Raw genomic sequence first — 25,193 nt, forward strand, 5'->3', positions numbered from 1 at the left:
GGAGAGGGATCACTGAGTCATATGGTAAGTGAATATTTAATTATGTAAAAACTGCCCAACTGCTTTCCAGAGTAGCTGTACCATTTTGCATTCCCACCAGCAATTTATGAGAGTTCCAGTTGTTTCTCATCTTCACTAACACTTAGCATATCACTGTTAATTAATTTATTATTGCCATTCTAATATGTATTTAGTAGTTTCTCAGCATGTTTTAAATGTTCATTTCCCTAATGACTAATAATGTTGAACATCTTTTCAGGTGCTAATTTACCATATGTATATCTTTTCTGGTTAAGGGTGTGTTTAAGTTTTTGCCCATTTTTTAAAATTAGTTGTTTTGTTTCCTTACCATTGAGTTTTGAGAGTTCTTATACATTCTGGATACAAGTCTTTCATCAGATAAGTGGTTTGAAAAATATATCCTTCCAATTTGTAGCTTGTGTTGTCATTCTTTTTAGTGTCTTTCACAAAGAAAAATTTAAAATTTGATCAAATCCATTGATCAGTTTTTTACTTCTATGGATTGGGGTTTTGCTGTTATGTCTATGACCTAATATCAGGTCATGAAGAATTTCTTCTGTTTTCTTCCAAAAGTTTCATAGTTCCACATTTAAAAGTATAATCCATTTTACTTAATTTTGTATAAGTTGTGATGGTCAGCTTGACATTCCTTTTTTGCATATGAATGCTATATTATTTTTATTTTTAAATAAATATTTTAATTTATTTCTCAGTTTTAATTCTAACACATTAAATATCAATAGAGTAACCCACAAGCTCCTCAATAATTTTAGTGTGAAAGATTTTGATTCCAAAAATTTTGAGAACCACTCTACTGTATTATTAAACCAAGGTCATTTCTTTTCTTTTGTTGTTTTGATGTTGTTTTTGGGTTTGTTTTGTTTTTGTTAATCCTCGCCTGAGGATATTTTTCCATTAGAGAATGGAAGGGAGGGAGAGATACAAAGAGAGAAACATCAAGGTGAGACACATCCATTGGTTGCCTCCCACAGTACCCTGACAGGCTAGGGCCCAAGGCCTTTTCTTATTCATCTTCCTTGACCTCTTAGTAGCATTTGGTAATGAATAGCTCTACCCTGAAATGAAACTCTTCCTCTTATTAAGAACTGTGAAGAGTCTGAGATTTTACTCTACTTTCAAAAATTTACCAGTTGCCACAGTTTTGTTGACAGTGGCAAAGGACACAGGTCTCTTCATCATTTGACAAAGGATGAATTACAGCAATAGTTGTAGTCAAAGTATCAGCTTTTGTTTCGGTTCCTTAATACCCACTTCCCAAAAAGAGATGGAAGAGATAATACCTGCATATACTGTAGGGTGCATTATAGGAGAAGGACCTTGAATGTAGGGAACCCAAATCTTTAACACCTGTTAGTAAGCATGCCTGTCCTTTGTTCCAGAGGAAGTTACTTGCTCTATCTTCCAGGCTGTTTGTTCAATAAACAAATAAAAATCTTTCAAAAACAGTCCAGAACAAAGGCAGTCACTGGCTGTGCTCACAAGATGTGCAGATATTCGAGAGATCCTTGGAGAAGAGCACCTACCCAACACCTACCACCGCCCTATTCCTTTGCTTTGTTCAATTTCCCTTCCTCCTTATTCAATCTCCCTACCAAAAAAAAAAATGTAGGAAACATACATCCTTAGATGCAGTCTGGGTCCAGGTTTTCTTTCCCTGCAAAACATTCCTTGAAGAAATCATTTTCCCTGGGAATTACAATGTTCGCCTGTTAGCCCATGGCTACATTCTACAGTTTGGTTCCAAATATTCCTTTAGACTTGAGTCCCCTGTTGCCAATTTAGATGTCCCAGAGTCAGCTGAAGCTCAATGGAATTGCACAGCCCATTTGGCTTATGTGTAAGAAAACATCTTAGTTGACACAGGGGAATTTAACACTCCCCAACTGTGGCTAACTTTCCCTGAATATCTATTCTTCTTTTCTTCTTGATAATAAACTGCTAAATTGCTGGGTACAGAATAAAGGCACCATTTCCTTGCTTTCCTTATAGCCAGGTGCAGCCACGTGACAAAGTTCAAACCACTATGAGATGAATATTAGTGATGTGTGAAACCTCAGGCCATGCCCTTCCTTATAACACCATGTATTACCCAGTCACAGATCATTCCTGAGGAGAGAAATACTCAGCTGTGTGAATAGAGTCCAAATGACAATAAACACATAAGTATAATATTAGAGGGGAATGGGGGGGGGGGGAGGGTGAGGAGGATGAAAACAGCAAAACACAGCATATTCACCTCAATTTTTCCTGGATTTTAAACATGTTCTTTGTAGTAGTAGTTAAAATGTGATAAATGTTGGGAACACAAAACACATCAACTGGGGATGCTAGCTAACATATATTGTAAAACCAAAGCAATAGTCTAATTGGTTCCATAAGAGTCTGAAATTTTTATCCAGATAGAGGCTACAGATGAAAATAAAATTAAATGTCACCTTTTAGAAAGACCACTAGCAACTATACCAGCTAGTGCCCTAACCATTCTTGCCAGGACTTTGTGCCTATGGTGTACACCAGAGGACTAAGGCAAGGGAAAGAAAAGGCCACCGTTGGTTCTGGCTGATTTGACCACCCCCACACTAATGACAAAGGTGTGGGTGAGATGTAAAACAACCGTATGAGACAGATAGTATAGCTAGTAGCAGTTCAGCTACCACCACTCCTAAGCCAAAGGGTCAAAAGTGAGAGGGGGTGGTTACCAGGATCAGAACAGATCTTTCTGCTAGTGGCAGTGGCTCTTCCTGAGAGGGACACCATCAGCCTGGAGGAACCTCATAGGAAAGAACGGGGAATAGATACCTGCCTTCACTCTCCTCCCCTCATCTCTATGGCTGAATCCCATTGGAAGCTACAGGCCTGGGGGTCCTGTTAATGGAGCCTTCACAGGTCAACCTTCCAGGGCAGAGCAGAGAGAGGGGAGCCACCTTGATCTGGAGTGGCCCTCCACACCCTCTTTCCATTTAAGACTTTATCTCTCCTCCTTTTATCTGGTATTATCATTTTTTCCCCCCTCTGAAATGGGAATGGCAATAGATGTTAGTAGTTGTTGTTTTTCTAATATCCTTACTAGACAAAATAAAATGATATAAACACTAAGATAGTCCCAGACCTGGGAATTGCTGTTATTGTCTGTGGCATAATATTAAATATTTGCGAGGCATCAGTATTTGATGCTGAATTGCACTATTTTGCCTTCTACAGTAAACACCTGAATTACAGAGACTTTAAGAGGCAAGTAGCTTTAACATCTACTTCTCTTATATTTCCCAGAGAGCCATGGATTATGCTGGGCCTAGAGCATGCATGCAACAAATACTTATTTTAATTGTACACACTCTCTAGGTGTTTCACGCTGGGAGAAAATAAGGGACACTGAGAAAGCACTGGCTTCTGATTCTGATGGGCCCAGGCTCAAATGCAGCCCTACCGTGTTTAATGCCCCTGAGACATCATCTTAAACAAAGGGGGAAACCATATAAAAGAACCATCTCATAGGGTAGTTCAGATGTTGAAGTTGTTGTAATGCACTTGTCAGCACAGGGTAGGCATCCAAGAAACAATGGCTATTACTTATATCACATACTATCACTTGACCTGAAAAATCAAGGAATAAGAGTGAGTGGTATTGATGACGCCTATGAGTAACTATGAATTCCTATCTCTTTCTTAAAAAAAAAAAAAAAAAGCTTGCTTTTAAAGAAAGGGAGGGAGAGAGGGAGGGAGGGAGGGAGGGAGGGAGGGAGGGAGAGAGAGGGAGGGAGGGAGAGAGAGAGAGAGAGAGAGAGAGAGAGAGAGAGAGAGAGAGAGAGAGAGAGAAACATCAATCTGTTGTTTCCTGCATGCACCAGGACAGAAGATCAAATCTGCAACCTAGGTATGTGCCCTGTCCAGGAATTGAAGCCACAATGTTCCAACCCACTGAGCCACACCAACCAGGGCAACCTACTTCTTTTCTGTCTGGGAACAATAATATCCCTGTAGCTCCTGCTGGGTACCTCGAAAGGAAAGTTGTGCCAAAAGCAATCAGGAATGTCTGGGTTTCTGAGTCATTCTCCTCAGCTCTCAAGGATACATACAGCTGCAGAAACTCTGAGATGCCTTAATTTACTCAGACACTAATCTATGAATTTAACAGACATTACTATCCCTAATCCCTACAAGGACTCGCCGAGTGTTCTTAGGCCCATTTTAGAGAGGAGAAAACTGAAGTGGAACCAGAAGCCAGCTTTGCTTGCATCATCATCTTTCTGGGAAATTGGTCTCTTAAGCCCTTTCAGTAGTAACACTTGACCCCACTGCCATCCAGGGACACAGAACATTCCCCTAATTCCCTCCAATTTCCTGGGGTGTATGGGATTTAAAGTCATTTTGCAACAAAAGGAGTTTTAATTTTTTTAGCTTGCATTGTGTTTTTGTCCCAAAGGACAGACTACAGAAATCAGCATTCAGGAGCCAGTAAAAAATGTGAAGAATTTTTTGTTGTCTGAGTGATGAAGATATCCTCTCAAGTATGCACTGAGGTTTAATTTGACTCCCTTAACATGATCAAATGGATTTGCCATGGAGGCTCATTAGCGTATTGGGTTCCTATTTCCCAAGCCAGCGCCTTCTCTTCCAACCTTTTCCCCACCCCCACCAGCCATTTGGGTGAAGCTTGTGACTCAGTGGATTTTGGAAATCCATCCTGGCACAAGGAGAGGGAGTAAGCAAAGGGAAGCTTGCTCTGAGGCGAGATTTGTCAAATGTAATGCAATCATCCTTCTTGGTATCGCCAAAGGCATTTGCGTATCAAACAAGTAATTCAAAAATCCTAAATATTTTATGTTCCTAAATACATTTTTAATACACACTAATCTGAAACCTGTTAGGCTGCAGCCTGCTCCCCTGACCAGAAGGCCATATCTCAAAAAAGCACCAGAGCCCTATCAGGTTTGGCTCAGTGGATAGAGCCTCGGCCTGCCAACTAAAGGGTCCCAGGTTTGATTCTGGTCAAGGGCTCGATCCCTAGTAGGGGGCATGCAAGAGGCAGCCAATCAATGATTCTCTCTCATCATTGATGTTTCTATCTCTTTCTCCCTCTCCCTTCCTTTCTGAAATCAATAAAATTATATTAAAAAAGAAAGAAAAAAAGAAAGCACCAGACATAGCCTCTCATTAATTCCCAGTTCCATTTCTTTCCTTCTGGGTTTACCATGTATATACCTTTTCTGCTCCCTAAAATTAAAACCAATTTACACCAAAAGCAAAAAAATACATCTCAGAGTCCTAGATATTTTCTCTCTAGATAGGCAAGCACTTGTTATACATAGAAATGCCTTAAGTCAATGGTTGAACCTGCCCACCTTACTTTGACTCAATGAATATGGTGTTAACTCTACATTCTGTGGGTTTTTTTAAACTACTTTCAAGTTGCTATAATAAAAACCTATACACTTGGCTCCGGCTATTAAAACATAAGTAAAAAAATGATTAATGCCACCCATTTTGGTGTTTAAGCTCAGTTATCGATAAGAATATTCTATAAAAGCAAAAACAGTAACACAAAGTCACAAAGTCAACCACCACTCAACCCAGATGTTCTAATATGCAGATTGATGCCCAACCATTACTTTCACATGCCCTGATCTTAAAAAAAAAAAAAATATATATATATATATATATATATATATATATATATATATATATATATAATTGAGTTTTTACAGAGAGGAAGAGAGAGGGATAGAAAGCTAGAAACATCGATCAACAGCCTCCTGCACACCCCCCACCGGGGATGTGCCCAAAACCAAGGTACATGCCCTTGACCAGAATCGAACCTGAGACCCTTCTCCGAGAGCCGACACTCTATCCACTGAGCCAAACCGGTTTCAACCTTTTTTTTTTTTTTTTTTTTTTTTTAACTAGTTTTACCAGCATATGACACTCTGTCCAGATATGCAATCCAACAGGGCCCACATTCCACAAAGGCCCTAAAAGGAAGAAAACTTTTGCCGTGTTGGAATATGAAAATCATGGTGGAAACTCTCTGAATTCTTCAAGGTTATTGGTGATCTGGCACCGTGTCTTGATCTACTGCTATCATTAATAGAAGAACAATATTCACATAGAATCACTGAAAGTCTCATGCCTATTTAGAACACTTTAAAGTAGAAATCAAGTAAATCTTTTCATTTTGTGTAGCCTCTATTTAAACATAAACATATGATTTAGACATGCTCCTTCTTGTTAAACCCTTTTTTTTCTCCATTCGCTTAGCACAGTTCACATTATTATCCTCACCTGTACAATGGCAGAGAAATAATTTGAGACACACAGCTTTATTTAATAATGTAATTATCCTATATTGGATTACTTAAAGGGGCTTTTGTATTTTTAAGTTCTAGTTTTCCTACACTGGTGATATGCTCTGTCGAGGTAAATGATTCAGGCTTCAATCAAAAGCCCTAAATTCAATTTAGAAAAATACTGAGTATTTATGAATAAATCAGGATTAATGCAAGAGCCAATTTGCGACCACAGTTGGTGACCTTTCTATTTCTATTCAAAGACTGTGGTGTGGAAACCAACACAGAGGACAGACCCAAGATTCCAACTCCTTTGCCACCTCAGGAGCAAAAGCCTAAGCTTCCCTCAAGGTGAGCTTTTTAAAGGCAGGGCTGAAACTTGCATTGCCTTCCATACCTTCGATCAGAGATCGAACCCACAGTGTTAGCATATGAGTTGCTCTAACCAATTGAGCAATCTGGCCAGAGCTGCTACCTGGCATTCTAAAAAAAAAAAAAAAAAAAAAAATGTTGCAGGAGAAAATATAGAAGGAGTCATCCCTGCCACCTTTAAGGGAGCATTCATAAGCTGAGCTTCATCCAATGTTGTTGTCAAGAGGGATTTTGTTCTAGCTTTTCCCTAACTCAACTTCATCTGATCCAACTGACGCTGCTCTGTGCCAGGACCACCCATGGAGAGAGAAGGATGAATAAGATACTGGTACTGCCCTTCAGAAACACACAGGGCCCAGGGTCTCCTTTTCCTTGCCTACAATATGAAGGTAACGCTCATCCTAGACCTTTGTCAGAAAATCCACTCACTCGTTCTTTCTCAGTGTTCTGAGCATCTACTCTGAGCTGGGCCAGGCACGAGGAACAGCTGGGAAAGAAGCCCCTGACTCATGGGCACCGGTCCAGTAAACCGCACACAATAGCCCACAGCTAAGTGGGATTTATATAATGAAGAATAAGTGTCATAAATGATTTCATTCATTCAAAAACTATTGAGCACTAACTATATATCAGGCATTGGGGTTATAGTCAAGAATAAAACAGACAAATTCCTACAAATTCCTATTCCCTGATATATGCACAAGGTTGAAGGGTGGCTAGGGGATGCTCATCTCTTGTTGATACATTCATTAGAAACACAAACTGGGACACCAATCCCTTTCATTTAGATGTTTAGATCTTCTTTACTTGGATATATGGAGAATTGATACAGTGCCTCTCCTCAACCTCTGTGTATGAAACATACCAATTTTCTTATGCATTAAGAGCTTATTTAATCATACCTCCTCCATGATCCTCCTTTCCCTTCTCTCTGAAGACTCATCATCGCACCAGACACAATACCCTTTCCACAAAACTCTCCAAATTCACTTATCAACAAATGAAGCTTAAAAAGGACTCAAAATAGCTTGTTGATATGATCTAATACTAACAAATCTTTAAAAGATTAAAGCAATCTGCTGGCTACTATGTATGTCCCCTATAATCATATGCCCAGAAGAATGGGTGTTTGGAAGGAACCACCCACGGAGAATGCATAATAATTGCAAAAGGAGGGGAGGGAAAAAGCAAGACAGGGTAAGAAAAATATCTTTCAACCCTCATCAGATGAGCTTTATCCTAAAGTGATTGGTCCCATTGATGATGGTAGTAGGCAGCTGCTAAGACAAGCCCAATGGCCCCCACCTCCTTGTAGTTGTGCTCTTGTGGAATCCCTTCCCCTTGAGTATGGGATGGCCATAATGTCTTACTTCTAAAAACAGAACTAGGCAAAAGTGGTGGGATGTCTCTTCTGAGGCTAGGTTACAAAAGGACTGTGGCTTCTGTTTCCCCCTCACATTCTGAGGGAAGTCAGCAGCCATTTTGGAAGCTGGCCTATGGAGAAGCCCATGTCACCTTGCAAGAGGCTGAAGGAAGCCTAAGCCAGCAAGCAATGAGGACCTCAGTCTGCCAAGACCTTTGGTCTGCCAACAGGCAGGTGAGTGAGCTTGGAAGTAAATTCTCCCCAACAGAACTCTGAGAGATCCTGAGCCAGGGGCACCCAGCTAACCCTTCCCCAGACTCTAGACCCACACACTGAATAATCAATGGTGTTTTAAGGTACAAAGTTTGGGGTAACTTTTACACAACAATAGATAGCTTAATACACCAATCTTTAATATGGCATATATTTACACATTTTTATGTGACAATGAAATAGTCTGCGAAACAAGGTGCTAAATATGAGCTTCAGCTATGCCTGGAAATTAACTGCTGCTAAGAGGTTAACAGGTCATGGGAAAAATACTGTATGCCACTGCCTAAATCCTGAAACAACTGCCTATACAGGATATGTTTTATTTTGGGGGACATTCACAGAGATTTCCAAGAATATTATTTAATAAAATGAGCATACTTCTCAGAATTGGTGAAGCAAAATAAAATAGAATCTTACTAAATAAGGCTAACTTTATGTTTTATCTCCTCTAAGCAACTAGAGGGAGAGGGACTAATCATATTCATCTTTTTATCACTCCCATAGTTCCTTGTATATACTAATAAATATTGATTGAATTGAACTGGAAGTTTATAGTCAAAAGTCCTATATTTAGAAATAGAAATATTATGATTTTCAAGAGCCCCAAGCCTCATCTCTCACTTCATCCTCCCACCTTTACAATATTCATCTTTTAAAGACCCTTGACATAGCCAACTACTTATAACTTTGTTGCCTATAAGCACATCTATAGGTTTTGTAGAAACACATCCTCCAATCCTCATGGCCAAGATCCAGATAAAGGCTTCTCTTTGCTTAAAAATCAAGAGGCATGGTGGGGTGGGGGGTGGTAAGGTGGGGTGGTGGGAGAAGGACAAGCAGAAAACAGCCTTTAAAAATTAAGACTAAAAAATATTAAGGCAACTAAAATATCTCAATATTCTGACATGCTGAGAATGTTTTCACTCCATTACTTCAAGGGGTCATTTAAGGAATCTGGGGGTCAGGAGTGATTTGCACACCTGCTTAGCTGTCTATTGAATTACTGATCTGGTAACATCAAAAATGTGGAGTGAAAAATAGGACCTATACAGTAAAGAAAACACACACACACACACACACACACACACAACAAAACAAAAAAACCAACAAAGCAGAGCCTGTTGATAATTTTTAAAAGACACTGGCATTTACATGATTCATACAATTTGCATTAGGGAAACCACCTTTAGCCTTTTTACTAGAATCTTCTTTATGCCTGCCAAGATAGTTAGGTTGCATACTTACAACCCATTGCATTGCTGCTGAACAACACATTCAGCAGCCAGGAGCACAGAACACAATTAGACCATTATGGAGAATATTCACAAGAAACAGAACAGAACCAGTTATTTCACTTAAGATATACAAAATTCAATTATTTTCTATATTTATAACTCATGTACACCAGAATTGAGAATAATTTGGCGAAGAGACTGAGTATTAGAGCAGTATTTTCATCTGAATTCTAGTAATCTGATATACACTGTGGGATTAACCCAAAGCAAAAGGATTTAATGGCCCAGCAGGCAATCTAGTTTGAGATCCTTCTTCTAAGATCCCCCCAGCCATTTTGGCTGGGACCCTTCCATTTACATCCTTTTGCTGATGCCTCTTGCTTTTGTAAAAGATCCCAATGTCATACATCTTAAAGGAGCTGGTCTCTAATACACTTCCTGCCACCACCACCAACAGAAGAGGAGAAGGAAGAGATGACAAGGGGGTGAAACAAATGCTCAAGTTAGGAGTGCTCTGAAGAAGAGGAAACAGGAGAGGCTTCTTTAAAATGAAGGGAAAATGAGGGTGTTTAAAGTAAATGTGTACAGCCGAAACCGGTTTGGCTCAGTGGTAGGGCGTCGGTCTGTGGACTGAAAGGTCCTGGGTTCGATTCCGGTCAAGGACATGTACATTGGTTGTGGGCATATCCCCGGTAGGGGGTGTGCAAGAGGCAGCTGGTCGATGTTTCTCTCTCATTCATCGACATTTCTAGCTCTCTATCTCTCTCCCTTCCTCTCTGTAAAAAATCAATAAAATATATATTTTTAAAAAATAAAGTAAGTGTGTACAATCACTGGGTCAATAACAGGTTTCCTGGAAGTTGCATCATGAGAGGCGAGGGACTTGGGGAGCACCAGGTTGAAGTTCTTTGGCATACTGATATCGAACAACTGAAATGCAGGTTTTTGTCTCCCAACTCCATCCTTCTCCCATCTCGTTTTATTTTGTGGTGGCTGATAGAAGAGATGCCCCTAAAGATCCTTTAGGATCTAAATGGAACCCAACACAATGGGTTTGAGGGTGACCCCTTCACAGTGACTAAAACCTCTAACATAAATTAAAATATTCCCAGAGAACCAGGAAGCTTAACTTCACTTAAATTATTAGTTTAATTAGTTATTGTTTTTCAAATAATAGTTAGTAGTCCAGTGACTCACCCAATAAATCACTTGTTATGCACTATAAAAGTCTAAAACCATGAGAAGCTTCAATGGGCCAGTAAAGTTAGGGTCGATAACTAGCATCAGCTAAAGAGCTGGGGTAAGCCAGGCGTGGTTTGGTGCTCTATGCTCATGTAAATCTCACTTGATATTCACAGACCAGCAAACTTAACCCATTTCACAGATAAGAAAACTGAGACTCCAGAGAAATGAAGTTGACCAAGATGATGTAGAGCTACTAACCGGTGGAATAAATAGTCACACTTGTTTCTACCAAGCTTCAAGACTAAGAGTTTATGTTCTAATTAGAAGGAGAAAAGACACGTTAAATTATTAATCATCACTACCTTCAGATTCGAGCCCAATCTTCTAAACCTGACCTGCTGGATTCCTTGAGGTCTGACCTCAGTCTTGTTTTCCACTATACCCGTGCTCTCTTGCTGAATGCAGGCCACATCCCCAGTATTATGACCTTCCTTCCTATTTACCTATGACGTCTTCTGCCAAGGATTTCCCCATCTCTCACCCTCATTTCTCACAAATCTCCACCCTAGAAAGTCCTAGTTGTTTTCGAGGGCCTGCTCACAAGCTCCCGTTCTCTGGGACACCTTCAGCATGGCTACAAGCCACCTTCCTACTCACACACTTGTTTCTTTCCACATCCCAATCTTGGACTCTCCTCCCTGAGGCCCGAGGACAGAAACCAGCCTTCCTGGCACATCCTTTCTTTCTGTCCCTCCAAACTCTAGAACTCGGACTAGACAGAATGGTGAGGCGCTTCATCTGCCTGGCTGCCCCTTCTCTTCCCTTTGCCGCCCCTTCAGGACCAACAGGCTCCTGTTGCTCTATTTACAGAAAAAGGCCAGGGTAATGAGAAAATTTTAAAACGGTAATAATCCAAAGCTTTGCTCTCAGAACTGTAAGGTGGCCTGTGGGCCACATCTAGACTGAAGACATGTTTTATTTGACCCACCAACTGGTGTGTTGTTGTTTATCTAACTGGATTGAATTGCCAACTAAATTCACACAAAAATATGGATTTCTGGCACTTCTCTGGGAAAATGGGAAGATTTGGCAATTCTGGATGACATTCCTGGCCATATTATCTCACAGTATTACTGCTATGAGAAATAAATAAAAGGTCACATATGAAGCTATTTTTAGGCTAGAGGTCAGGCAATCATTTTCTGTGAAGAGCCAGAATGTTAGGCTCTGTGTGTCTGTTGCTACTATAGTGTGAAGGAGGCCAGAGACAAATTGTGAACAACTGGGCCTGGCTGTGTGCTAATAAAACTTTATTTACAAAACAGGAAGCAGACCAGATTTGGCCTAAAGGCCTTGCTGACTTCTATTTTCTGCCATCTCCTCAACCAGACAATGTCAATCAGCTCTGAAGATGCTATCTAGGTGTCTCGAGAACATCTAGGTACAACCCAGTTGGCACCAGAAGGCATCTGTAGTCTGTTTACCAGATTCACCAAGGTCAGGCTCAGCCCAGAAATCATGCTGAAGGAGACTGCTCCCACTTCCACATCTTGCCAAAGGACCTCTTCCCAATCTTCACCAGAATGTCTTTAGATCTAAGTTCAAACATTGTTTCATCTAGAATGCCTCCACAGACCTTCCCAACAAGACCAGACACCCCAGCATAGGTATCTGTATTTTCTCTTCATCACAATGACCACATCACAAAAATCAGCTATTTGTTTGTGATAGTTTAATTATTTATGTGTGTGCTCCCCACCCAAAGGCAGCTCCACGAAGGCAGGATCTGCCTGGTTTCCCACCTCTATTTCTGCACACAGAAGGTACTCGGAAGGGACTGGGTCTGGGAATCTTCTCTTGAAAAATGTGCGGGAGGCACAGTGTGCCTGCCGCGGGAGTCATGGGATTCAAAGAGCCCTTTTAAACATCTCATTACACAAGTGCACAGAATTCCTACTGATTTATCTGTGTGTCAGTCAACTGCCAATGTGACTGCAAGTTCCTAGAGAGCAGGATAGAGGCTTCCAAGAACCCGATGCTGCATAAATAAAGAACTAAAAGAAGCCTGAGGGTGCTGGGTTCTAGTTCTAATCGTCACTCACTAGCTCTGAGCACATGTCCAACATTTAGTTTCTGCATCTATTAAATAAAGGGGGCTTGACCCATTCTCTTCCACCTCTCCGATCTTGTAAATCACGGGAGTCATTAAAATGCCCAAGGCAAATTTGACAAGAGCATTTTTCTGAGAGACCACCGACTTGATCATCTTTATTAGCAATCTCCAGCCGTTCATGCCTAAAAGCAAATGTACCTGTGCAGATGGCAGAGCCAGAAGCACCAACTGCACCCATGAATACGCCGACTTTTAAGCCAGGGTATCTCAGAGAAAGTTGTCAGGAACCTTCCCTGCCTTGGTGCATGTCAGTGGTCTTCATTCTCCAATGCAAATGTCCAACCGGAACAAAGCCAGCCCAAGTTGGGTAGTCAGAGAAGAAAAACAACTAAACTGGGCCTGGCGTTGAGGAAAGCCTGAGGACAAGATAATGAGTGACAAGATGTTTATTCTCTGGTACAAGATCTGACTCGTTTCCTTCCCCTCCTGCCCATTGGTACTCTGAACTGAGCTCAAACTAGATGATGGCAAGCAAAGCTCAGACCAAAGGGAAAACAGTATTCTGTCAAAATGATTTCCACCTCCAGTGCTCCATTGGGGAGTTGGGACAGGTCTAGTGACCAATCACTGGATGGTAATTTGGCCTGTTATCTCTATTGCATGCAAAGCTTCCCTTATAGGGGCTAAATCAACCCAAAATCCAATAAACGCCCCCCCCTTCCACACACACACTATATGTATACACATATACCCACTGTAATATATATCTATATATACTTATTTAAAAATATATTCCTCCCTTTAAAAAAAAATACAGAATTAGCAAGTTTAAATTATTCACACTTAGTTCTTCTTTGTCTCCAGTTATACAGTGTTCTTTTGTGCTGGTAAAACAACATGTGCTTTAATTAGCAAATATCTGTAAATAATTTACTTGCTCTTCAAATACCATGGAACAATGGGGTCAATTTTCACATACATTTACCCAGCATGCATCCTGGGTCTTAAGCCAGCCTCTCCCATTGTTCAATAACTATATCAAGCTGTCCAAGTCTTCCTGGCCTCCTTGGTGGAGTGGAGGGGAGGGAGCAGGGGGCTGGGATCCCAAGTTCCAGTAGCAACATCCTATTTTGAAAGACCCCAGAAGACAAGCTAAAACAAACTCTTATGATCTCTAACCCCAGAGCCTTCTGCAAGGAATGTGGAAGCGTGCCAAGAGCAAAGGGCACTGGAGTAATGTCTGTGGGATGTGGGCACTCTGAGGCCCCCCTCCCAATGCCCCTCACCCTGGACAGTGTGAGCCCAGAAACACAAGGTGTAATGTATGAGGGCTATGACTCACACAGAACCTCATCTAGACTTTGCAGGGTTAAAACTGGGCGCTGCGTATGCAGTGCAAAGAAAGATGTTAAATCAAATGAGAATGACTGCTCCAGGACTGGAGGCACTATTATTTTGAATATGATTGAAAAGGCCAGAAAAAGCAATTCAAAAACATTTCAATTATGTATTTCCCAGAACTACATCTTTGAGCAACTAATGCAAATGTTACCACCACAATAAAACTTCTTCCCACATAAAAGCACATAAAACAGGTTGAACAGCATATACTTTATATATCATATGCATATTTTTGACTATTAATAAAAAATTCAAAATCTATGTATGCTTTACTCTCCTAAGCAGTACAATAATTATGATTAAGGGACAGGCAGCACAAAAAGAGCCAATTTATCTTACTCGTGCTCAGGAATACTATTGTGTAACTAAGCAACTAAAGACAAAATATGGTCTAATTAATTCACTCCTATGCTTATTTAAAAGACACAATTAGAACATTTTTATTTTCCAGCCTGCACAGTAGTTCAACATGCTTGAGGGTGTAGAAAGCAAAGCCTATTATTCTCAAAGACAAGAGTTTAATGTTTAGTGCCACTGATCGGGCTGGAACTCCACTGTGGGGAGGAGGGGGTGTGTTACCCAGCTGGGTTGCACTTGGAGTCACGAGGGAGGAAAGGGTAGGGGGAAAGATGTGTATGGGACCACTAGATTGACTAGCAATACATTGCCTCTACCCTCCCCCCGTCCCCATTTTTCTCACTATGGCACCTGGGTGGAGATGGGACTGTGGGCTTGATGGTCACTTGAGCAAGGACACACAGCACAGTAGGACTATTGATACAACCAAAAAGATTCAACAGAAAATTCATGTAATTAAACCACCCATCCTTGCCTGGGCGGTTAAATGTCAAATCTCCATCTCTAACGCTGCTAACAGTGCATCTGATTTTAAAAGCAGAATTAATTTACGCAAGTATGTGCTGGGAGATTGATGCCATTAGCATGATTCTAAAGAACCATTTCAATAATCATCATCATCTGCACGTTTGAAATGTGTTGTCAATATAGACATTCATAGGCCAGGATGTGAGCCATGCTCTCTTCAGGCTAGGACTCAGGGTTCGAATCTCCAGCGAGATGGAGGAGAACACAGTGTGACTGCAAAAAGACATCCTTGTGCGAGGGAGTTATAAATGGAAACAGAGTTTTCAAGAAATGCTGGATCCATGACCACATTTATGAGAGGCGATTGAATCCTTAAACCAACAATCGATAAATTTGTTTTAAATTCCCTTAAAAGCCAAGCCAACGGGTAATCACTAGCTACAATATTATTCTGAGTAGAAGATGGCAAATATCCAACTACCCTGGCTATAAAAAAAAAAAAAATGACAAGCAAATGCATTTATATTCTGATTCGAGCAATTATATTCTGGATATTGGTTGAAACTAGACTTTGATAAATGAGCTTGAGTCATGTATCACTAGATGCCACTAGGAACAATGGTATGCTTTATTAATAATTAATAATGAAGTATTTACATGTATGGACTCATGTACTTCATAAAAATAACATTTCCTTCGTATGTGCCTGACATTCTAAATGTCAAGGGAGGTTTTATTGCTTACAATTTTGACTCAGTATCCCACAATTTAAGGGCAATCAGTCTGAAGAATGCACTGGCTCATAGGAACTGTCAACCAACACTCAGGTGAGGAGTGGCTCTTCTTCCTGGAAGTCGAGTCTTTTTATAGACTGCCAGCCCAAAGCCCTGACATTTTAGGGACTGATGGCTGGAGATTGAAAAAGCACTTAAAAGAGAGACAGACACTGGCTTTAGCCTGATCATCCAGTCCCAAACATCTACTAATTTCTCTGGTATACTCCTGAAAAACAACAAACACCTTCTCACTTTTTTTTTTTTTTTCCCATATCCCATGATGCAACATGACTATGGATTTTAGAAAAGAAAGAAAAGAGGAAAGTGTGAGATGGGGTGCTGGGGCTGGCCCACATATGAATGACGGGTCATAGACCCCCTGCCAGAAAGAAATTGGACCAAACTTAGAGAAAGCAGGCTGTGGGAAAGAAGGCATCTTAATTATTTTGTTAGTCATTCGATAAATACTTAGTGAGTAGCACTGAATACTGTGGAGGGACCAAGAAGTAAAAAAGATGCACCCTCTGCTTCTGAGAACAATGCTATGGGGAGAAGGCAAAGGGAAAGAACACAGACAGGAATTTATGCAATGCACCCTCCATGGGAGGTTAAAACCCACAGTGGGACTGTAAGCTCCCTGAGGGCATGAGTTTCTGTCTGACATGCTCACTGCTGTATCACAAGGGCCTAGAACAGGCTCTGGCACAAACCAGGTGCTCTATAAATATGCATGGAATGAATGAGACTTCACAGATGAACATATCACCTCCAAGCTCTGGCGGGTTTGACTCAATGGATAGAGCGTCAGTCTGCAGACTGAAAGGTCCCAGTTGGCACATGCCTGGGTTTCGGGCTCCATCCCCAGTAGGGGGCATGCAGGAAGCAGCCGATCAATGATTCTCTCTAATCATTGATGTTTCTATCTCTCTCTTCCTCTCTGAAATCAATTTAAAAAAATATATGTATTTTTAAAAAAAGATATCACTTCCTAGTTTCCAGGAAGCTCTTGAAAGGTAATCTCCCACTTTAACTAGGGAATACAAAGAGTCTGACAGCTTTTCTGTAACCGCTATATCCACGGGGCTAGGCTATGAGCTCTTTGAGGTGCTGGGGACATTCTCCTTTATCTCTATATCCTATAGTCCAGCACATACTAGGTCTTCAACCACACCTGAGGAGCTAAATAAATTATTTTTCCAAAAACATGTAGATAGTGAGTATTCTTTTGGATGCATACTGATTATTATCAGCATAATTCACCTATGTGTTATACAACATCTTATATTGTTTTTACATTTTAAAAAACTCATCTCTCTATCAAGATTGATGAGCTTCTTTAGAAAAAGGGCCACGCCATGAATTGTTTTGCATCTGTCTCTGTACTGGGAGAACACTGAGCATTCAACGAGTAGTTTTTTGTTAACTCAAGATAGATGATACCAACAAAATACAACTTCTTACTAGCCTACTGATTCTCAAATGTCAACATCTTAGACCCAATGTTTAAATACAGTTTTGTATTTACAAATGTTTTCTGACATAGTAATGTTAAATTATTTCTTAAATTACTGGATCTTGCTTCAAACTCAAGTAGGAAAGAGAAATAGGTTACACAGTCACATTCCTTATTTTGGATGAACCCCATAGGTCAGCAAACTTTTTCTGTAAGAGACCAAATATTAAGTATTTTCCACTGTATAGGCCATATGGTCACTGTCACAACTACTCAACCCTGCCTCTGTAGTCTGAGAGCAGCTATAAACAATACATAAACAAACGAGTCTGACTACGTTCCAATAAAACTTTATTTACAAAAGCAGAGAGTGGACCAGATTTGACCCTCAGGCATTATTAGTCTGCTAATGCTTGTCACTGTCCAATAAATTCTCTCCATATATATAACTCATTAGTTCTCACCCTAGAACTAAAGGCTCTACCTGTCAGAGAGTAAATATATTCCTTCTCTTAAGATCACTACTGAAAGTAAATAAAACCATTATAACTCCATCTATAATTTGCTGAGCTATCCTGTAGAAGTACTGTGTTGCCAAGCTCTTTTCATTATTATTATTTAGAACTCAAGGCCTGATGCATGAAAATTCATGCTCTCCAGGGAGGGGTGTCCCTCAGCCTGGCCTGTACCCTCTTGCAGCCCAGCACCCCTCGGGGGGTGTCCACCTGCCACCTTAGGCCTGCTCAATCCCTGGGGGAATCAGGCCTAAGCTGGCAATCAGACATCCCTTTGGCAGCCTGGGGGCTCTCCGAGGATGTCCGTCTGTGGCTTAGGCCCGCTTTGCCCAGGGATCGGGCCTAAGCTGCAGTCAGACATCCTCAGGGTTGCAGAGGCTGGAGAGGCTCCCACCACTGCTGCTGCACTTGCAGCTGTCAGCCCAGCTTGTGGTTGAGCAGAGACCCCCCCTGTGGGAGCACAGTGACCCCCGTCTACACCCTGGTGGTCAGTGCGCATCATAGCCATTGGTCGTTCTGCCTTTGGGTCAATTTGCATATTACCCTTTAATTATATAGGATTCTTTCAGCAAAGTAGAGATCATTGAATTCATTTTCCAGATGAAGAAACTGAGGCTCAGACAAATTAAAGAAAATGTCCAAGGCTAATGAGGTCACTGAAGAGCTCAGAAATTTCTAAAAACTCAGCCACATGATACAGACCAGAGTCTGAATGACCATTCACATTGAGAGTAAGGCCAGTCCAGCACCTCCTAGATTTCAGAATGTGTCTGCCTACCCCCAGTTGTGATACAATCAGTCAATATTTTTAAAAATCCTGCCCATCCAGTTGTCAGCATTCATCAATACTAAAATGTCTTATGGAGCCTTTTATTTTGGTAACACAGCTAAATCCACCATATAGGTGAGAGCCAACCTGATTTGGGGGGATCTGAACCGGCTACATATTCTAGCAAACTAACCTAGATTCCATCCTTTCAGAGAAAAGTTTTCTTTAGGAGGGTCCATGGTAGTGATTTCATACTTCAGTGAGAACAATAACAGTCATGTTAATGAAAATAATGACATTACTGAAAAATCTACTATGTGCCAACCTCCATTGTAAGTACTTTACATGTATTTACTCATATAAACCTTTCAAATAATCCTTAGAAGTAGGTACTATATTCCCATTTTATAGAAGAGAAAACTGAGGCATGGGGAATTTACCATTTGTCCAAGATCACACAGCTAGAGTGAAACTGTTTAAAATACAGAATCCTGGACCCCAAGTCCAGAGCTTCTAATTGAGTAAATTTATTTATTTTTAATTTTTAAAGTTAGTTTTAGAAAGAGAGGAGGAGAGAGAGAGAGAGAGAGAGAGAGAGAGAGAGAGAGAGATATCAATTTGTCCTATTTATGGATCCATTGGTTGATCCTTATATGTACCCTGATGGGGAATCGAACCCACAACCTTGGCCTATGGGGATGATGCTCTAATCAACGGAGTTACTCAGCCAGGGCTTTGAGTTAATTTCCATACCTGGTACCAGACTATGCATTTTAAACTGTTTTTAACCCATGGTGAGGCTGAGAATCAAACCACTTTTAGAAATCCTGCCTGTGTGCCAGAATCTACAATGCCCAGATGAGCCTGATCTTGATTCCCGGACATCATTAGTTTACTCGTGTACACTCGCTGTTGCAGATTACCAGCAAACCTTGCAGAATGCAGCGGGGACAGCCAGGCTGAAATCCATGCTTACACATCCACCTATCTTATTTTAAGAGGGAATATTGCCAATAGATCAAGCACTTGGCAATTTGAAAATGAATGTAATCAGAAGTTACCCAGGAACAGAACCAATTACCCGCCCACTTTGCCATTTTCCTCCTCTGAAGAGCTACTGGCTGAATGTGGCAATTGTGGGTAATTACTGAAGACACTTAACTCTTGCATATGGCCTTGCTATTCACTTTCATGCTCATTTAAAACATGATTAGGCCCACGAAACTCCACATAGACATAAATATTGTTGTATTTATTGTTTATAAATTAAGAATATCTAGAATAAAGATCACCATAATCGTAACTCTTTTTCTTAAACCTATTGCTGATACAATGCTTCCTCATACTCACAGCAATCCTTATTATTGTTCCCATTTTGTTGCTGAACAAACTGAGGCTCTGAGTATCGATGATTACTCAATCATCATATAAATAGTAAGTTGCAGAATCAAGATGTGACTCTTGCTGAAAGTAAATGAAGGCGGCAATGTATATAAGCATGCAACTCATTATCCTAATTATTAAAACTAAAAATAAAATATTAATGGTCATTAATAATGTTATTAAATTGTAACTGTTCTTGTCATAGACCTCTGGCTAGCATTAGCTGAACTTTATAGAATAAAAATGGTTCTGCCACCTACACATCTGGTGACCTTTGGCAAAGCTAATTAACCAGTCATAGTTCAAAATGTTTAAGAAATTGTTCACGTTAGTACACACTCCTACAACATAATCTGATGTCCTCAGGCTCTGCTTTCAAGGGTAGGTTTCCGTGGAAAAATAAACCAACCCTAAAGCTTTAAAAAAGGCCTACTTACTAGCCTGGCAACCTTTGACAAACCCTATAAACCCTGCAAGCTTTTGTTTGTCTACATCTGTAAAATGGGCATACAAAACCCCGCCTTCTCCAGCCTCACACAATCATTACAAAGGTCAGCAAGAAAACAGCCATCCAAAGAGCCCTCTGCCAATCACAGCAAAGCACACGGGGATGCTATTTGTAATCTCTGCACAATGACAATTCTCCTGCTTTTAGAACTGACGTGTTTGCACCTCAAGAAATCATACAAAGACAGACTGCTTCTCTTAAGCCCAAAAAAAGCGTACTGAGTTCTGGCTGTCCTTTGGAAATGGATGCTGATGTCAGCTCAATCAGGAAATTATTAACCTCCATTTGGTTACTTAAAATAAACTGTGCTGGCTGATTAAATGTGCTGAACATTTTCTCCAAGTAGCAGTGCACATCACCAAGAAACCTTTTCTCTTGCGGTTGTACGTTGTAAATGGCAGAGGCATCGTTCAGAACTATTTAAAATCAATAATAAAAATCATTTCACTGTATATAAACAAGTTAATGGAGTAAGTGAAAACAAAGCAAATTCCTTAATGAGAGGGCCCTGTTGCCCCCCCCAGGTGCCAGCAGTAAGTGCCGGGTTCTGTAGGAGACTGCTGCTGCCATTCTGCTAATGAATGACTAACGTAGGCCAGGGGGGAAAATGACATCACCCGGGTGGAAAGCCGATCTGCATTGGGAAACTTTCTACCTGCTTTACATTTGTCATAATTATTTTGCACAATGCAGCCTGTATTTGCATAATTTTGAGGCGTGTCATTATCTCAATTGAAAATTGTTTTAATATGGCTGAATAATTCACAATGACATCAGCCAAAGTCCTAATGAAATATACAAGTATAATCATACAGCTAATTACCAGCCATGTTAGCATTAAAAAACAAATCATGCATAATATTAGACGATGTATATGCAGCTGAGGATTATAAATAGAGCCATCTCCCTCCCCCCAAATCCCCTGGAATTTACTTTTAAATGGCAAGATTAATTTTCTCAGGTATGGCTTCTATAGCAGTAACAAAATACACAGATCATTACAATGGTTCACTTTCATTTTCCCATAATGAACCTTTTTTTTTTTAAACCGTATTTAAAAATACATCTATTCAGTATCAGCAGATCTAACAGATGCAACCTTCCGCTAAAAATATTGGCTTTTATTCCTAAATCAGGATTCACTATTTAATTACACCAACAGGAATTAAAATCGGACCAAGTGGGGGTCTTTAAAAATTTTTTTCCCAATTTCAATTTAAAGAAAAATAAAAAAAGTGACCACAAAATATCCCATAAAACACTGAATAATTTCCTTCTGGGTTTAGTCAGAAGTCTATTAGGCACCAGCTCTTTTTCTGGATATTTAATCCTTCCTTTTCCAGATCACAGGCCATGTTGAAGTAATAAATTTGAAAAGCAAATAAGAAATCAGGAGGGGGGGGTGCGGGCGGGCGGGAGAGGAGGAAGACAGCTGCGCAGGAAAGTTGGGTCAGGGGAGGGGGTCGAGCTAGACCTCGGGAGGGGGAAAGAGCTCAACCTGTTGGTAGGTTGCAGCAGGGTTTTTCGCAGCATTTGCAAACAACACCTTGATAAAACTGCAAGCAGGCGTGGGGAAACGTGAACATTTAAAACCCTAAGCTGGCCCCGGAGGGCGGGGCTGGGGGGGTGAGGGTGAGGGGGGGGGGAGAAGGGGCGGTGCTCTGAGCGGAGGGCGGGGCTTATTTCCCGAAGAGGCCGGCCTCCGAGGGCGAACGTTTTTTGGACGAACTCCGGTAATTACCCGGCAAAGACCACTGATGGGTAACTCGATCCCGGGGAGAGGGAGTGGACGGGCGATGCCAAAAAAAAAGTGCAATCCACTCCACCAGACCCAGGAAATTCTGCAAGGACTGGCGGGCCGCAGCTCCCAAGCTCCGGGCGGAGTTAAACTGGGGGGGGGGGGGAGCCATTCATTTAACAACAACAACAAAAAAAAGATTCTCACACCTACCTACCTCGAAAGCTCGAGAGAGCCTGGCACCGAGCTAGCTGCCCTCAAAAGTCTCCGTGTGCGCACCCTGCTCTCGCTCGCTCTCGCTTTGGGTAACACAAAGCCTGTGCCAGGCGGCGCTGCGCCCTCGCTCCCCGCTGCACCGTGGGCACGGGCTCCCCAAAATAGTTCCCCTCCCGGGTTAGGGACCGGGGCTCGGAGGTCGGTCAGCTGACACGGGGAGGGAGCTCGCAGAGCTGCGGCCACACCAGAGAGAGAGAGAGAATGACATGACAGAGCCCAAGGGAGGCGCCCGCCCGCCCCGCGCCCGGTGACAGCGGGCGCACCTCGGCGTCCCCTCCCGGGAGCGCGGCGAGCGCCCCCGCGGCCGCCGGGGAACGTGCCGGGGAGGCTCGGCCTCCGCACCCGCCCCACCCGCCCCGGGAGCGCCGTCTGGGCGCCCGGGACGCCGCCGCCGCCGCCGGACCCGCAGGGCCAGGGGGGCGAGCACACACCCCTCTGCCCTGCCCTGCCCTCCCCTCCCCTCCCCAGTCCCCGTCCCACACAGCCCCGCAGACAGATCGCGCTGGAAGACGTCCACTTGGCGTGGAGTCATTGGAAACTAGAACATCAAATGGCTTGTCCGAGGGGGAGGGGGGAGGAGGGAGGGGAGGGGGGAGGGCGAGGGGAAGGGGGGGGGCGGTAGGGGCGAGAGATAGTTGTTAATGCTTAACGTGTTTGTGCCGGTTACACGGCCGCTTTGAAATCCGCCCGGGCAGATCTGCAAGTTATTTTGGATGTATTATTCCAGTACCTGTCATTTATCACTTTATTCAACACGTCTTTGCCAACTCAATCGCTTTTGATCTCACGCTTGCCTCCATTTCGTAATTTCCGCCCTCTTAAACATATCAAATACTTAACTTAAAAAAAGAAGAAGGAGGAGGAGAAAAAAAAAAAAAAAAAGACGTGCACAATATCGAAACCCACCGAAAAAGAAATCATCTACTCAGCCCCCGAGCGAGCCAGACGCGAAGGTACATTTTCAAAAGGCAAAAAATATTTATCTATATATATTAAAAAATAAAATAAAAGCTTGTAATGGGGGTGGGAGCAATAGCAGGAATGCGAACACACACACACACACACACACACACACACACACACATCCTTGAACAAAAAAAAAAAAACCTTCCCCGAACAAGTTATCTGATCTCGACTAAAATCAGCAGTTGGATCCTCTTTGTAGAGCTGACAGCCAAACTCTGACAATGGCAAAAATGCTCGAGCCCCAGCTAGTGGCGCTACCCCTTTAAAAAAGGAGCCGAGCCTGCTCCTCGCCTGCAGAAGTGAATACAGTATTTTCCGAGCTTGCCCTGTAATAAGCATTACGGGAGAGAGGGAAATCATAAAGGGGAAGGGGAGAGGGAGATAGAGAAGTTTTACCACCTCGCCGTGGTCGCTATTCCTGCCCTGGGGAGTGTCTTCTGGGAGGAAATAAAGTTTGGAGCTGGATAAAAGTTGCCGGCTGGTCCTCTCTTCCCACAACAGCTGGAGCTCCGCTATGCAAATCGGATCCTTTGGCGTACATCTTACAAAGAAAAAGTCGCCAAGGGACAGGATTCTTGGTTTGCCTTCAAGGTGGAACTGAAAAGCCTTGTAGAAAACGTAAGGTCCGTGCAAGCCACACGGTGAGCCGACCCACTGCAGGGGGGAGAAGAAGAAGGAAAAAAAAAAAAAAGCACCAAATAAATAATGTAGCTATTAAGATCTCACACACACATCTATTTCCAGACACATTTACACACACAGACATCCACACTCTGAATACAGAAGGGCCATCCGATAGAAAGCTGGGTGTAAAAAATAAAAAAATAATAGAGCCCACCAATTTTCTGCTTCCCTTAAAAAATAAAAAAATTAAATTAAAAAAAAAAAACCCTCCGGAGGGGTCCCCCCCACCCCAACCTCTCTCCCTACCTCTCCATCCGAGGCGGTAAAATTACATGATGTATGTATGATCAGTGCAGGGATTTTTTTTTTAAAACAATAAAAATGATTTGGGGGGGGGGGGATGCAGAGGGTAAAAGTTTGGTGAAAAGTTTGTGGGGGGTGTGGGTGGGTGTGGAGGTGTGTGGGAGCCGGGGGGTGCCGGGGGGTGCCGGGGGGTGCCGGGATCGGAGGAGCGGAGGAGAGCGAAAATACCTGGAGTGAGTTGGGCTCCATCTCGACGTTCTGAATTGATTGAACTCAACATTCTCTCCAAACTTGTTGGCTTGAATGGATTGCATCAGGTCCTGGCAGGGGAAAGCATTCTCCGTCTTCAGCCGGCGTAATGTCTCAATATAAAACCGAGCTTTCGCCTCCCCTGCGGCACCAAAATGATTGAAAATGTGCCCTAATATTTCTCTGACGACTCAATTTTGGGTTCCTGTCAAAACCGAGCAGGATCCCCTCCGAAGGCAGGCGGATCAAATTCATAACCGGGAGAGAGGCTCCGTCCGACCTCGGCGGGGAGCGGATGGATCGAGGCAAAAAAGCGTATAGGAAGGTCTGTAAAAATAAAATCCACCCCGAAACTGCGGGAAGATGAGATCTCCCTCTCCCCAGTCTCCCTCGCCGGTGGGTGTCGGCCGATGGGATTTTTTGGGGGAGACGAGAGCGGACGAGCTCCGCTGTGCAGCTGACAGGACCTGCTTGTATATGTCTAATATAAAGAACATTTCCTGCAGAGATTCCGGGGCGCTGCTCCTCTTTCTAATGCTC

The 25,193-nt window shown here is 42.2% G+C and overlaps 1 protein-coding gene across 1 annotated transcript in view; it reads right to left on the bottom strand.

Moving 5' to 3' along the window:
* The window catches only part of ARID5B (AT-rich interaction domain 5B), a 177,974-nt gene extending 152,990 nt beyond the window's left edge, over positions 1 to 24,984 (bottom strand). Inside the window, exons 1-2 of the mRNA XM_084903951.1 lie at positions 24,633 to 24,984; positions 23,877 to 24,131 (exon numbers count right to left, since the gene is read on the bottom strand). Of these exons, the coding sequence (XP_084760077.1) occupies positions 23,877 to 24,131; positions 24,633 to 24,653 (276 nt within the window). The 5' untranslated portion in view covers positions 24,654 to 24,984. The remainder of the gene's footprint in view (positions 1 to 23,876; positions 24,132 to 24,632) is intronic.
* Between the last annotated feature and the right edge of the window lie 209 nt (positions 24,985 to 25,193).

Source organism: Pipistrellus hanaki, assembly GCF_964339955.1.
Source record: "Pipistrellus hanaki genome assembly, chromosome: 14".
NCBI classification, from domain to species: Eukaryota; Metazoa; Chordata; class Mammalia; order Chiroptera; family Vespertilionidae; genus Pipistrellus; species Pipistrellus hanaki.